The 13,219-nt window shown below is 38.9% G+C and overlaps 1 protein-coding gene across 1 annotated transcript in view; it reads left to right on the forward strand.

The window, feature by feature from the left end:
• Nucleotides 1-12,335, forward strand: part of trabd2a (TraB domain containing 2A) — a 13,398-nt gene extending 1,063 nt beyond the window's left edge. Inside the window, exons 2-4 of the mRNA XM_057349996.1 lie at nucleotides 4,587-4,677; nucleotides 7,273-7,482; nucleotides 11,168-12,335. Of these exons, the coding sequence (XP_057205979.1) occupies nucleotides 4,587-4,677; nucleotides 7,273-7,482; nucleotides 11,168-11,345 (479 nt within the window). The 3' untranslated portion in view covers nucleotides 11,346-12,335. The remainder of the gene's footprint in view (nucleotides 1-4,586; nucleotides 4,678-7,272; nucleotides 7,483-11,167) is intronic.
• The last annotated feature ends 884 nt before the right edge of the window (nucleotides 12,336-13,219 follow it).

The raw sequence follows: 13,219 nt of genomic DNA on the forward strand, positions 1-13,219 counted from the left end.
CAACACTTCAGCTTCAATCATGATGATGTAACATCTACTTTAATCTGCACTTACAAAATGAAACATACACATTTCACTCATCTGCCTTTACATGTGTTTAACCTGCTGTGAACGGAGTGAAAGTTAAAAGTTTTGTTTCACATAAAACATGTCATGTGCAAACCTTGAATTGAGTCTGTGAAGCTGTACAAACACAGTATATGTGAAACACAAGCAGTGTGTGTGAAACACATGTTCTACTGAACCTGGACCAGTTTAGTCTGTGTGTATAAACTGAACATTTGCAGAAGAACGGTTGATAGAGCAGATTTATTTTTCATTGCTTTATTTTCTCCACACAGATAATCCTGTCAGACACATGCAGTGTCGCTCTTTCCTCATGTGTGTAACTCTAGCCGTGAGTTAGTGATGTGACCTGTGAACTTTGACCTCACATGACTTCGATCTGTGGATCATGCACCTGGAAGACGGTTTCATGTTTTTGCCCTGAGCGAAAGCAGACTTTATTAAAAGACAGGAAGGCGTCACATATCCATTTATTATCATCGCATCACGTGTGCGAAATCCCACAATTCTCTGCTTCAGGAATACAAACTCTGTTCTGCCTGGCAGGGTTTTCACACACACACACGCATGCACGCACGCACGCACGCACGCACGCACGCACGCACACACACACACACACACACATGTTGGGTTTCCATGTTTTACGGGGACATTACATAGACGCAATGGTTTTTATTCTGTACAAACTGTATATCATATTCCCTCCCCCTAACCCTAACAATCACACACAACTGTCTGCTCTTTTACATTTTCACTAAAGTTCATTCTGTATGATTTATAAGCTTGTTTCCTCAGGGGGACCAAAAAATGTCCCCACAAGGACAAGGGTTTTGGATATTGCCATCTTTGTGGGGACATTTTGTCCCCATACCGTAGGGTTTACCAGGTACACACACACACACGCATACACGCACATACTCACGCACACACACACACACGAATACACGCACATACTCATGCTCACACACACACAGACACATAGACACACACACATAGACACACGCATACACTCACACACTCACACACACACATACATACACCAATAGACCGTCATATTGATCCAGAGGACGTTTTAAAAACAGTGATGCGAATGTTCTTATGAACCACACCAGCGTTTGTGTGATTTGTGTAGTGGATGATGCAATTGCAATTGTGTTTGTGCAGATGAGCAGGTGATGTGTGTGGTTTCTTTTCACCTCGTCTGATGGTTTGATTCAGTTCTTTTCCGTTCACATTCTTTCTTTTAATGAGAACTGAGGCATCGCACAGGTTTGTATGTGCGAGTGTGGAACAGATGTTATCAGTGTTTCTGTCCCTCGTCTCACCTGCATTCACACACTTTCTCTTTTATCCTTCATCTCTTCTAGTCTAAAGATTTGAATGAGAGTTTTTTCGGATGTAAACACAGCACTACAAAACTGAACAAATGTGACGGCAAATACATTCTGTTTTTGACAGTGCAGATACAAGATAAAGAGCTGAACACTTCAAGAACACATCACAGGATTTGTTTTATCTGGTCTTTCACTTTATTGTGCTCTTCAACCCCTCACGTGTCTTAAAGTGTGTTTTAAGGTTCAGCAGTAAAATGATTTCGAGACATTTGACATTTGCTAAAGTGCAGGAATGTAGAAATGACTTCAGGAGTATTAATGGATGTGTAGCTAAACACTAAACTAACACGGCAGGGATTTTCTTTGGCTTCTTCTTTCCAGAGCCGTGTGTCATATAAGCCAAGATGAAAATAAGAGGCCAACATTCAGTTTTTCACTTGACTAAAGGTGCTGTCTGGGTCCTTAAACAATCTTTCTATTGCAAATGATTTTTGTTTTTTTGGGAAATATAACTCTTCTAAAGTGATTATACAGATTCTTTCATTGTGTTTAAGCTCTCTGAAAGTGTAGAATATTAATATGAAACAGATAATGTTTTTTTTAATTTACTAAAGTCCATATGAAATCAAAATTTAGCCCATTTACTCTGTGTGTGTGTGTGTGTGTGTGTGTTCATGTTTGTATATCCCGGTGGGGACCTAAACCTGAATACACACCAACTCATGGGGACTCGTGTCACCGTGGGGACCAAAATTGAGGTCCTCATGGGCATAAAAGCTAATAAATTGTACAGAACAATATTTTTTACAAATCTAAAAATGCAAAAAGTGTTCTATGATCTTTAGGTTTAGGGATAGGGTTAGGGATAGGGGATAGAATATACAGTTTGTACAGTATAAAAACATTACGCCTATGGACTGTCCCCACGGGGATAGTAAACCAGACATGTGTGTGCGTGCGTGCGTGTGTGTGTGTGACTGTGTGTGTGTGTGTGTGTGTGATTGTGTGTGTGTGTGTGTGTGTGCGTGTGCGTGCGTGGCTGTGAGTGAGTGAGTTCTCCATCAGCTCGCTGTGATTTGAGCTATACAAACTACACAAAGAGAATTGATCTACACAAACACGGGCAGCAGTTTATTTTTTCAGCTCAAGTCTTGTAATATAAATATAACGCTGCATGTGGCGTTTGCTCTAATAATTGGAGAGAAAGCTGAAGGAGACAGACGGCGGCTCTGTGGAGCGTTTTCCACCTGACAGCATGAATACGGTCAGTATAGAGCGCCGGGCGCACGGGCCTCTTATCAAAACAAGAGAGCCGCCGCGCTAAAAGCCAGAGTCCAGGAAGCTTTGAATAAAAGCTTTTAGGCGGTTAGCAGCTCTTATCTCAGGAATCTATCATGAGATGGACGTCCATTAGAACAGAGCTGGAGATTGAGTTTGGCTTGTGCTCAACAGCTCTCTCTCTCTCACACACAGATCAGTACGGCCATTCACACGGGCTGATCTGATACATACATCATGTTTAGTGTTGTTCTTTATGATTTTACAAATGCTTCTCACTCCCATTACTGTGGTTGTACTGTGCTACTGAATCAATATATCATAGTTCATATACAGTATACTTGCATGTGAAGAAAACTCACAATGTTCTGTGATGATGTTTTAATGCTGCCCATGAGTTTAGTGTAGTACTACTGAGGAGATGAAACATCACATAAACATATTCAGACTTCATCTGGATACACTCATAGATCACAACAGATCAGTTCTACCGCAGCTGGTCTTTAACTCTTCCAGCAACTCCATCAAGAACTACGGGCGACAGGACTTTTTCCTCACTGGCCCCAAAATGATGGAATTCACGGCCCTCTGAGATTAGAAACGCAGAATCTCTAAATATTTTTAAATTTTCTTTTAAAACGGACTTTTTTGGGGTTGCTTTTATGTGACAAATGTATGTTGTCTTTATTTATATTTGTTATAAATTTGTATTATATTATTTATATAATTTGTTATATTTGTATTAGGGCTGTCAACGTTAACGCGTTAACGCATGCGATTAATTTTTTCAAATTAACGCGTGAGAAAATATTTTTATCGCAATTAACGCAGCATCCGTTTGTTTTGACATCCTTTGTCTAGCGTTACATTATGTAATCACGCTCTTATTCGTGTACAGGCTTTTAAACCACTTAAGCGCGATTTGAAACAGTTGCTTTGACGCGTTCAATGAAGATAGACAGCTTCTAAACTGTGGGACGCGGCAAAACGCAACGCGAGGTCCAGTCTGGTGTATACAGTCACCTGCTAAGGGCTGCGTCGGTGAATCTCTGTCAGACAGCGCATCCGTGTTAAGTTCTCTTTCGTGCTTGAATGGATAAAACCACACAAGATTATGTCAGAAAGCCCGTTTTGTCTAGCATTTTCTTAAGCAAGACTTCAAAGTGTAAAATAAAATCTTAAATGAATGCAAAGAGTTGTGAAAATGGGAGTGCGGTGACGGTCAGATCTGCGTACTGAGACAGCTCTTAAAGGGGCCGCGCTCTTATTAAACGTGCTGCTGTGACTCCTGTCACTAATGTTAATCAAAGAACAAAATAAAAGAAGAAATCAATGTGATTTTGTAGCTTTAATGAGAATTCTTCTGCATTTAATTTATAATTTAGCATTAATAAAGACTGTAAAGTGTCCTTCAATTCCTGTATGTTTCCTACATGAGCTCTCAATTATACTGTTGAATGGCTATAATTCATCAGTTACAGTACTAATATCAAAATGCTAGCTTTCATAAAATGATGCTGTTAAAGAAATATGTTGTTTCTACATCAATTTGAAGATTAAATGTGAAATTATTAAAATGTAAAAGTATATTTTAAAATATAATAGTTATGTGCGATTAATCGTGATTAATCAGAAAAAATGTGTGATTAATCCGATTAATTTTTTTAATCGATTGACAGCACTAATTTGTATTATTATATGTATATTCATATGTGCTTAGTATAATTTCTTGTTTTTATTTGTGTTTGTTTTTGTTTTGTTGTTATTTGTTTTGAATTCTATACCTATATTCTAATTTTCATTATTTATGTGAAGCGCTTTGAGAAGCTACTTTTAAAGGCGCTATATAAAATAAAGTTATTATTATTATTATGATCAGAGAGTCACGGTGGAGTGTTTGTGTTGCAGGTCACTTTCTGGGGAACAACACGGTGATCGAGGTTCTGCGCAGTCAGGGTTATGAGGTCGAACACACACCCGCCGGACAGCCACTGCACAGGTAACGCACACACACACAATAGAGTTTGGCTCGTGTGACACACGGCTCACAGATTCCAGATGTGTGTGAGGCCAGTGCAGTTACACGCCTCACTGAATGTGAGCTGTGAGCCGGCCGGAGCTCATAATGAGACTCACACACACACACTGAACATTAAACTCCGCCCATTACATCATGACACATCATCCAATCAGTTGTTGTCTTTGTTTCAGTCTTGTTAAACATGATAAAGTGTTTGTTGTGATTGTAAATGTTTGTTTGAGTGTGTGACAGAACATTTCGTTCACACACGTGTGTTTTGTTGTTGTAGTTGTGTTCTCACACCTGGCTGGTTGTCAGAGACGATCAGAGCTCGTCATTGTGTTCTTACATTTACATGTAGTCATTTAGCAGACGCTTTTATCCAAAGCGACTTACAGATGAGGGAAACAATGCAAGCAATTGGAACAAGATAAGGACAACAAAAAGCATCAGTGCAATAAAAGAAATATATGGTATATATATGGTCTCATATATATGGAGCGATTTTAGTCTCATTAATTATTCACGCGTAAAACAAGATACACACATGCGTAAACAGTTTCACATGAATAAAACCTAATTTACGTGCACAAAGTATAAATATACATTTACAAAAAGCAATTCACGTGCGTAAAACAAAACTATTTTCTCATAAAGTACGTTTCGCAAACATACGAATGTGCGCAAATATTTCGAAAGTTTAAAATGTACACGTTTATCGTGTTATGTGAATGTGCAAATCGTCACTCACGTGTGAATCGCCTTGGATGTGTGTGTGTGTTTTTTGAGACTCTCCTGGCAGCGCAACCCCACCCACGTGGTTGTCGTACTCTTTAGCCAATCAGATTCAACCTTACCATCCAACCAATCATAATCGTGGAGAGCACAGAACTCAAGGAGCTCTAATGTTAGCACTAAAGGCTCATTTGTACAGTTTCGCTAATCTACTCTCTGAGCTGTGATGCTGTATTAAAACATAATACAGCCATGCAATAAATCTGTTTTTATGAACTTATTTTGTAGGAGAAAAGTATGAAATAGTGAGTGAAAATGACCACTTAAAAACTACACAACCAGCAGTCACTTCCACTGAACTGCTAAAATCCGTCTGGGTAACAAACTGTGAAACTGTGTTCCCCCATCTGGGGAACATATCTGATGAGATATGTTCATGTTTGTATGTCCATACAATGTATGTTTTAAATGAACAAGGACAATAAATAACTAGTTCTTGGAAACATTGTTTCGTATGGGCGCATAGATTTGTAGCTGCGCAAAAGGTGCGCAGAGCCGTTTTCCTTGAGTCCTGTGCTCTCCGCGTTTATGATGGGTTGAATGGTAAGGTTGAATCTGATTGGCTAAAGAGTACGACAACCACGTGGGTGGGGTTGCGCTGCCAGGAGAGTCTCAAAAAACACACACACACATCCAAGCCGATTCACACGTGAGTGACGATTTTTACATTCACATAACACGATAAACGTGTACATTTTAAACTTTCGAAATATTTGTGCACAGTCGTATGTTTGCGAAACGTACTTTATGAGAAAATAGTTTTGTTTTACGCACGTGAATTGCTTTTTGTAAATGTATATTTATACTTTTTGCACGTAAATTAGGTTTTGTTCATGTGAAACTGTTTACGCATGTGTGTATCTTGTTTTACGCGTGAATAATTAATGAGACTAAAATCGCTCCATACATATAGCCTATCACAGTGTACAGAGCTAAGGTTTTTTTTTTTTTTAAAGAGTAGAAAAGAGATAGAAGTCAGAACTGATCGGTCAGGTGTTGACGGAAGAGATGTGTTTTCAGACGGTTCTTAAAGATGGCTACAGAATCTGCTGATCTGCAGGTCATTCCATAAATGGGGAACCGATCCCAAGAAGGTACGTGAGAGAGATTTTTTACCTTTTTGGGATGGCACCACAAGACGTGGTTCATTTGCAGAGCGTAGGGATCTGGCGGCTACATAAGTCTGCATTAGCGAGTGAAGGTAAGGGGCTGCTGAACCAGTGGTGGTCTTGTAGGCCAGGAGCAGAGTCTTGAATTTGATGCGAGCGACTATAGAGAGCCAATGTAACTTAGTGAAGAGAGGAGTGACGTGCGCTCTCTTCGGTTCATTGAAGACCACTCTTGCCGTCGCATTCTGGATCATCTGTAGAGGTTTGGTTGTGCAAGCTGGAAGTCCAGCCAGTAGCGCATTGCAGTAGTCCAGTCTGGACAGAACAAGAACCTGGACTAGGACTTGCGTAGCATGCTGGGATAGGAAAGGTGTCATTTTCCTGATATTGTAGAGGATGAATCTACAGGACCGGTTGGTGCTGGCAACATGATCAGTGAAGTTAAGCCGATCATCGATCACCACTCCCAGGTTTCTGGCCGTTCTGGAAGATGTGATGGTTGATGAGCCCAGTTGAATGGAGAAGTTGTGATGACTCTTTGTGTCGGCCGGGATTACAAGCAGTTCTGTTTTAGCCATTCTGTTTTACATTCTTATCTCTGTGTTAAACACAAGCACACGTGGTTGTTGGTGATGGTGCTGTAATAATGAAATGTTCTGGTGATGTGCAGGAGGTCATCAGAAGATCTGACAGATTCACCGCTGGAGCCGTTCTTACACGACACCGAAGATCATCAGGAATCCGTCCCGCAGCGGCTTCCACACAGTCTGGAGTTACTGGAGAAAGTGGAACGCAAACTGAAGAAGAAACGTCGGAACAAACAGAAGAAGCCACAGAAGCATCGGCACTTCAATGATCTGTGGGTTCGTCTGGAGGAGAGGTGAGGAGGGGAGGAAACATTTACCTCTGTCTTATTCATTTGCTTTACTTTATTATCTGAAATACTGAAGAGTGTAAATCTGTGAGCCTTTATATTCCTTTCATTCATCTGGAACGTCTCCTGTATGGAAGCATATTGGTTGCTATTTTCAATTTGAAATGAAATACGCAAAATAGCAATGCAGTATGTAAAATGACAATGCAATTGTGTATTTAAATATACATTTTAAATAACATATGTGCAACATTAAGTGCAAAATGAAAATATAAATTCAATTATATCAATTACATTTGTCAGTTCCTACACTAGTTTTAATGTTATTTAAATGGATATTTTTAACGCTCTTTAAGTTACAAAATTAAAATGAAAATGCATTCCCCGGATTGATTATATATGTTTAAGATAGTCAAGCAAAACTGTAGCAAAATGAAAATTCAAATGTTATTTTCCCTAAATGCATTAACATTAACAGGTTGAACATTTGGGATTGCATTTTCAGTTACATATTTACGCATTGGGTGTTGCAAAATTCAATGTGGACTTGAAAATGCATATCGAGCTGGCCACGCCCCCTCCCCGGTACAGCGTCATTGTGTGAAGTCGGAGCCAGCATCGCTCGTTACGTGCATGGATGTGCGGCTGCAAAGCTGATAAAAACATTAAATAGCATGCACACGAATTGGTGCACAGACAAAAATTACTTACGTGTTTTTTTAAGATTATTACAAGTCTGTAGACGATAGAACCAGTAGCTACATTGCTAGAACATCTCGTAGAGAATTCTCTGCCTTATCAAGCGGGGAGCACGCATGTTGAATGTCTCATAATCACTGTTAATTGAAAATAGCTACCAATATGCTTCCATACTCCTGAGCTTCTCCTGGAAATTTACTTTGAACATGCGCTTAAATTAGTTTTGGCTAAAAATACATTTCATTCAACTAGACCCAGCTCAAGCCCAGACATTAAACAGAACATTTGATTTGTTTTTACCCTGCCGAGAAAAGCTGCAGACACACACGCACGCACACGCGCGTATGGGATTACTTTTGTGTCAATAAAAATGAACTCAAACTTAAAAAAAACGCACAAAAATATACAATGAGAAAGAAAAGAAAACACTTTGATAATGAAAACAATAAACTCAATTGCAAGAATGTGGCATGATTTTCAAATAAACTGCTATTTTTCTTAACAATTTTCTAAGTTTCGTTTTTGCAAATAATAGTTTTGAATTCGCTGCTAGATTTTTCATTTGCACTTTTCGAGTTTTCGTTTGCGCTTCTCCAGTTTTCGTTCGCCTCTCTGGCACAAATCTGACGTGTAGGCGGGACTTTTGGCTGCTTTACGCTGATTGGCTAGTGAGTTTTTGATTGATAGCTCCCTGACAAGGAAGTCAATACTGAAGACAGTACAGTGCAACGAATCTTAGAGAACGATCTGCATGCTGTTATCTTTATTGTTTGTACTTAAAACTACTTTCTTAATTAGTTAGTATATAAGTAATTGGTATTTGAAGTTGGTAAGTCTTGCGCGGTGTGGATCCAAGCGTCTTCCTCATCATCGTCCTCCTCAGCCTCAGATAAATTAATGTAATTCAGATAATAAAGAAAATCACTAAAAGTTGTATTCCTGTACAGTAGCAATTCTGTCTTTGCTAAGCGCGTTCATTGTGTGCTTTATATTTGTTTGTCAGGTATTATTTTATGGACTATTAAGATTATTTTCTTAAAAAGGAACAAACAACTTGCATTATAACATCCAATAAAGACATGTTACAGATTATTGGGTTGTGAGAAATTAACGTGGTAAATGAAAACATTGCTGCATAGTTACTGTACAGAGATTAAAAATTTTAGTGATTTTATTATCTCGGTTACATACATGTACCTGAGGGTGACTTGTGTCCAGCTGAGGAGGGTGACGATGTCGCTCTTGTCTCCTTTTAAAGAATTAAGTCAATTTACAAGTACTGTATCTTTCTTTTTAAACTCATGGTGAATGTACAGTATTATACCCCTTTCTTTACATTCACAGAAAGTACACCTCATAAAACACTACCAATACATTCAAATGACATTTATGTTTTTTAAACGCTACAACAAAACAAATTCATAAGGTGACACAATTAGAGGCCTTCAGAATGTTTTATTCATTTAGTCTGCCTCTTGCAAACAACAATTTCATTATGTATTTACACACCTATATAAAACAGGTTAAAGAAAAGCAAAAGAGAGACTTCTTTAACTATAAACAAACATTTAAAGATAGAAACAATACATAAAATGCCACCACGATTATAATCTATAAATTATAAATATGAACTGGAAGCATAACACTTTACTGTATATCTCCTCAAAACTCACTAGGCATCTCGTTTTCCTGATATCATTGTAATTATAAATTATAGACTGCAGTCTTGACGGCCTCTAAACCCATGTAAAGTTGCATGTGAATATGGCTATCTATCCCGTCTTTACTCAACGTTGGCTTGTTGTTACGGCGTGATAGAGCCTGGAAGCGTGTCCCACTTTTAAGTGCGTGAAAGTTGGCAACCCTGCTAATATACGACAAAATAAGAAAGTAATTTAAGTACAAACACTAAAACAATACAATACAGAAAACCGCAAGCAGATTTCTCTGGCTCTCACTAAATCCTTGGTGTTTCGAGTCAGATCCGTGGGCGTGGCTTGTTAGTTTTGACTAAATTCTTGGTGTTTCAAGTCTTACGAAACCTTTACCCTAACCTTACCCTAACTCTAACCATCTAAACTACCTATGATTGTTAAACTTTCCAAAAATCACGGTTGCGTGATGACGTCAGACTCGAAACACCAAGGATTTAGTGAGAGCCCTAGTCTTCAGTATCGACTTCCATGACTCATGTCACATTCTTGCAATTGAGTTTATTGTTTTCATTATCAAAGTGTTTTTTTTTCTTTCTCATTGTATATTTTTGTTCGTTTTCTAAAAGTATGCATTCATTTTTATTGACACAAAAGTAATCCCATATGCGCACGCACAGATTCTGTTGTTTATGGTTGTAAGTGTACAGACGGCTGTAATGGACTGAAGTGATCAGATTGATGTCATCAGAAACTCTTAATTTCTGTGAAAACAAACATGAGGGTTTATTTGAAGATGAATATCAGCCGTCTGTCAGTTCTGCAGAGTCTGAGGATAAAATCTTCATTCTGACACTGTCATGTGTTTATACTGCTCTACACATATCACATATCAGCTGCTTTACAACAACAATCAGATATGATGAAGTGAAGGATTCTATTCTGATGTTATTCATACTCGTCTCATCCCATCCGTGTTTTGCTGTCACTGTGGAGTTTGTCTACAGCGTGTTTCTTTTGTGTCCTTTACATTTAGTGTTCATCAGAACAACACACACGTGAGGCACATCGACACTTCCTCTGTGTCATGACTGATCCAAAAACACATGTCCCAGAATGCATTGTGAAGAGCGTTGATTAGAAAAGAGTGTTTGTAATATATGGAATGAGATTGTAAAACAGTCTCGCGGTCTCTGTCTTTGGTTCTTCATAGTTCACTTTGTTGTGATGATGTGTGAGGAAGATCAGTAACACACAAAACCCCAAATAACAATCTGAACAAGACAGTGTTATATTTAATAAACATGAACGTGTCTGACAGTCTCTTGTTTCTCTCGTAGCACAACGGCTGAGCCTCCGCCCCCTCTCGTCCGCATCATCAACGGTTACATCAAGACACACCCACAAGACCACGGCAGACCCAATCGTGAGCAGATGTTCTCAGGCTCCGCCTCCTCATGGACAAGCACTGCTTTTATTCTGTATGTTCAAATTGCTCTTCTGACGCTTCACCTTTGACCTCTGATGACCTCTTCATTTCCCTCACTTTCATGTACATATATGTCTAATGTATGATCGATGTCATTTAGAGTTTTTGCTCTTCACTTCTCATTATATGTATTTAAGAGCCTTTATATTTTTGTGATAAAATCTGTTACTAACCAGCGTTGATAAATAAGCGTATTTCGCCTCTTCAGTAAAATTTCCTTTCTAGAACTTCGTGGCTTGTTGAATGTTTTTTTATTCGAGATTATTGGTTTAATTTATTAAATAGATGTTTTTAGTTGATGTGTTTGTTACAGTATTCTACAGAACTAATAAACTCTGACACGTGCGCTTGTATAGAATGTGTGAACACAGCAGCGTGACAATATGAAGTGATATCATGTGAATGTTAGTTATGCGGTCTCGCTCTATAGACGCTGTGATCCTCGTTTACAGTTTCAGCTTCTGTGATGTCATTGTGAACAGAAACGCCTCATACGTCTGTGTGATGTCCAGCAGCTTTTATGGACATGTGGGTGCCAGCATGTGTTTTATGTTTAATGTCTACGGTTCACATTCAGCTTCTTAAAACACAGAGAGATTGATTTTCCTCACAGGAATTCATACAGAAGAACCAACAGCAACCGCGCTTCATCCTTTTTATTTCAAGAAACAGCAGGAAGGTTTTTAGATTGGTTAAGTGCTTCTGAAAGATTCTCTAGAGCGAAAGCTCTGACATCTAGTTTATTTGACTTTATACAATCATAGGAACGAGTTTGAGGGCTATTTTAACAGGATTTACTTTGGTGGTTTCAAATCAAATTTGGGAATGTTTCAGCCTTTTCTACTCTGACGGACTTTTCTTTTTTCTTCAAAGGAATTACCATATTATTTTAGACATCGTTGTCATGGTCATTTTATTTACATTTTTTAAAACATACCATTTTAATACAATTGTATTTTTTGCCCTGCAAAAATGTGAAGACCCCTGGTCCATAATGTCATGTGTAAAAAAATGATAAATGCTAGAAATGTCCTGTCTGTTTTTCTCATGTTTTTCTATTTCTCGTGTGTTTATGACATCTATTTGAGGTCAGAGATGATTCTATTGGGATTCTCTGTGGTGACATCAATCAGAACTTTGACTAGATGAACCCTTCCATTCATCACACATGTGTATTCACACACACGCACGCACGCACGCACGCACGCACGCACCATCATTATTCTCAAAGACACTCGAGCAGCTCACAGACGTTTCATCACAGACCACTAAAACCAAAGCAGAATATCAGAATGACTTACATGACCATCACACACATTAAAGTGCAACAGTAATTCAGAAAGAATTCATAAAAAAAACCCTAAAATATCAGCAGATTCTCTGAGGTTCAGAATCTACAATTTAAATGAACACACGAGTAAAAAACACGTCTGTTCTTTCACACTGTATGATCTCTAAAGTGAATTATTTACTCAAATCTTTCAGCAGGTGATTTGACTTTTGTGTCATGAACAGAGAGTTGACATATTCATTTAATAAAGACGATCATGATGTGAAAAGCAGTTCTTCCCGCCCTGTCTGCATTAGGGGCGATTCACATTTCGCATCTTTTGCACGCGCAAGTTCGTTATTTTAAATGTAGACACGTGGCAAGCGCGCACAAATAGGGAGCAACGCGGTCGCGATGCGCATGCGGTGCGACGCTCCCGTTTTTCTAGGCGCGTCGGCGCCGCATCGAGATGAAAATAGTTCAACTTCACAATGCCGCACGCTCACAGCATGAGAAAGCAGCGCGGCTCGCGGAAATGTGACTCGCCCCTTATTCTTCCAGCCGTATTTTATTCACGGTGCTGGTTTTGGGTCTTCATTGGGTCTCGTTCTAAAAGCATTTTCCTGAACAAGC

The sequence above is a fragment of the Triplophysa rosa genome, linkage group LG2 (assembly GCF_024868665.1).
Source record: "Triplophysa rosa linkage group LG2, Trosa_1v2, whole genome shotgun sequence".
Classification (NCBI taxonomy): Eukaryota; Metazoa; Chordata; class Actinopteri; order Cypriniformes; family Nemacheilidae; genus Triplophysa; species Triplophysa rosa.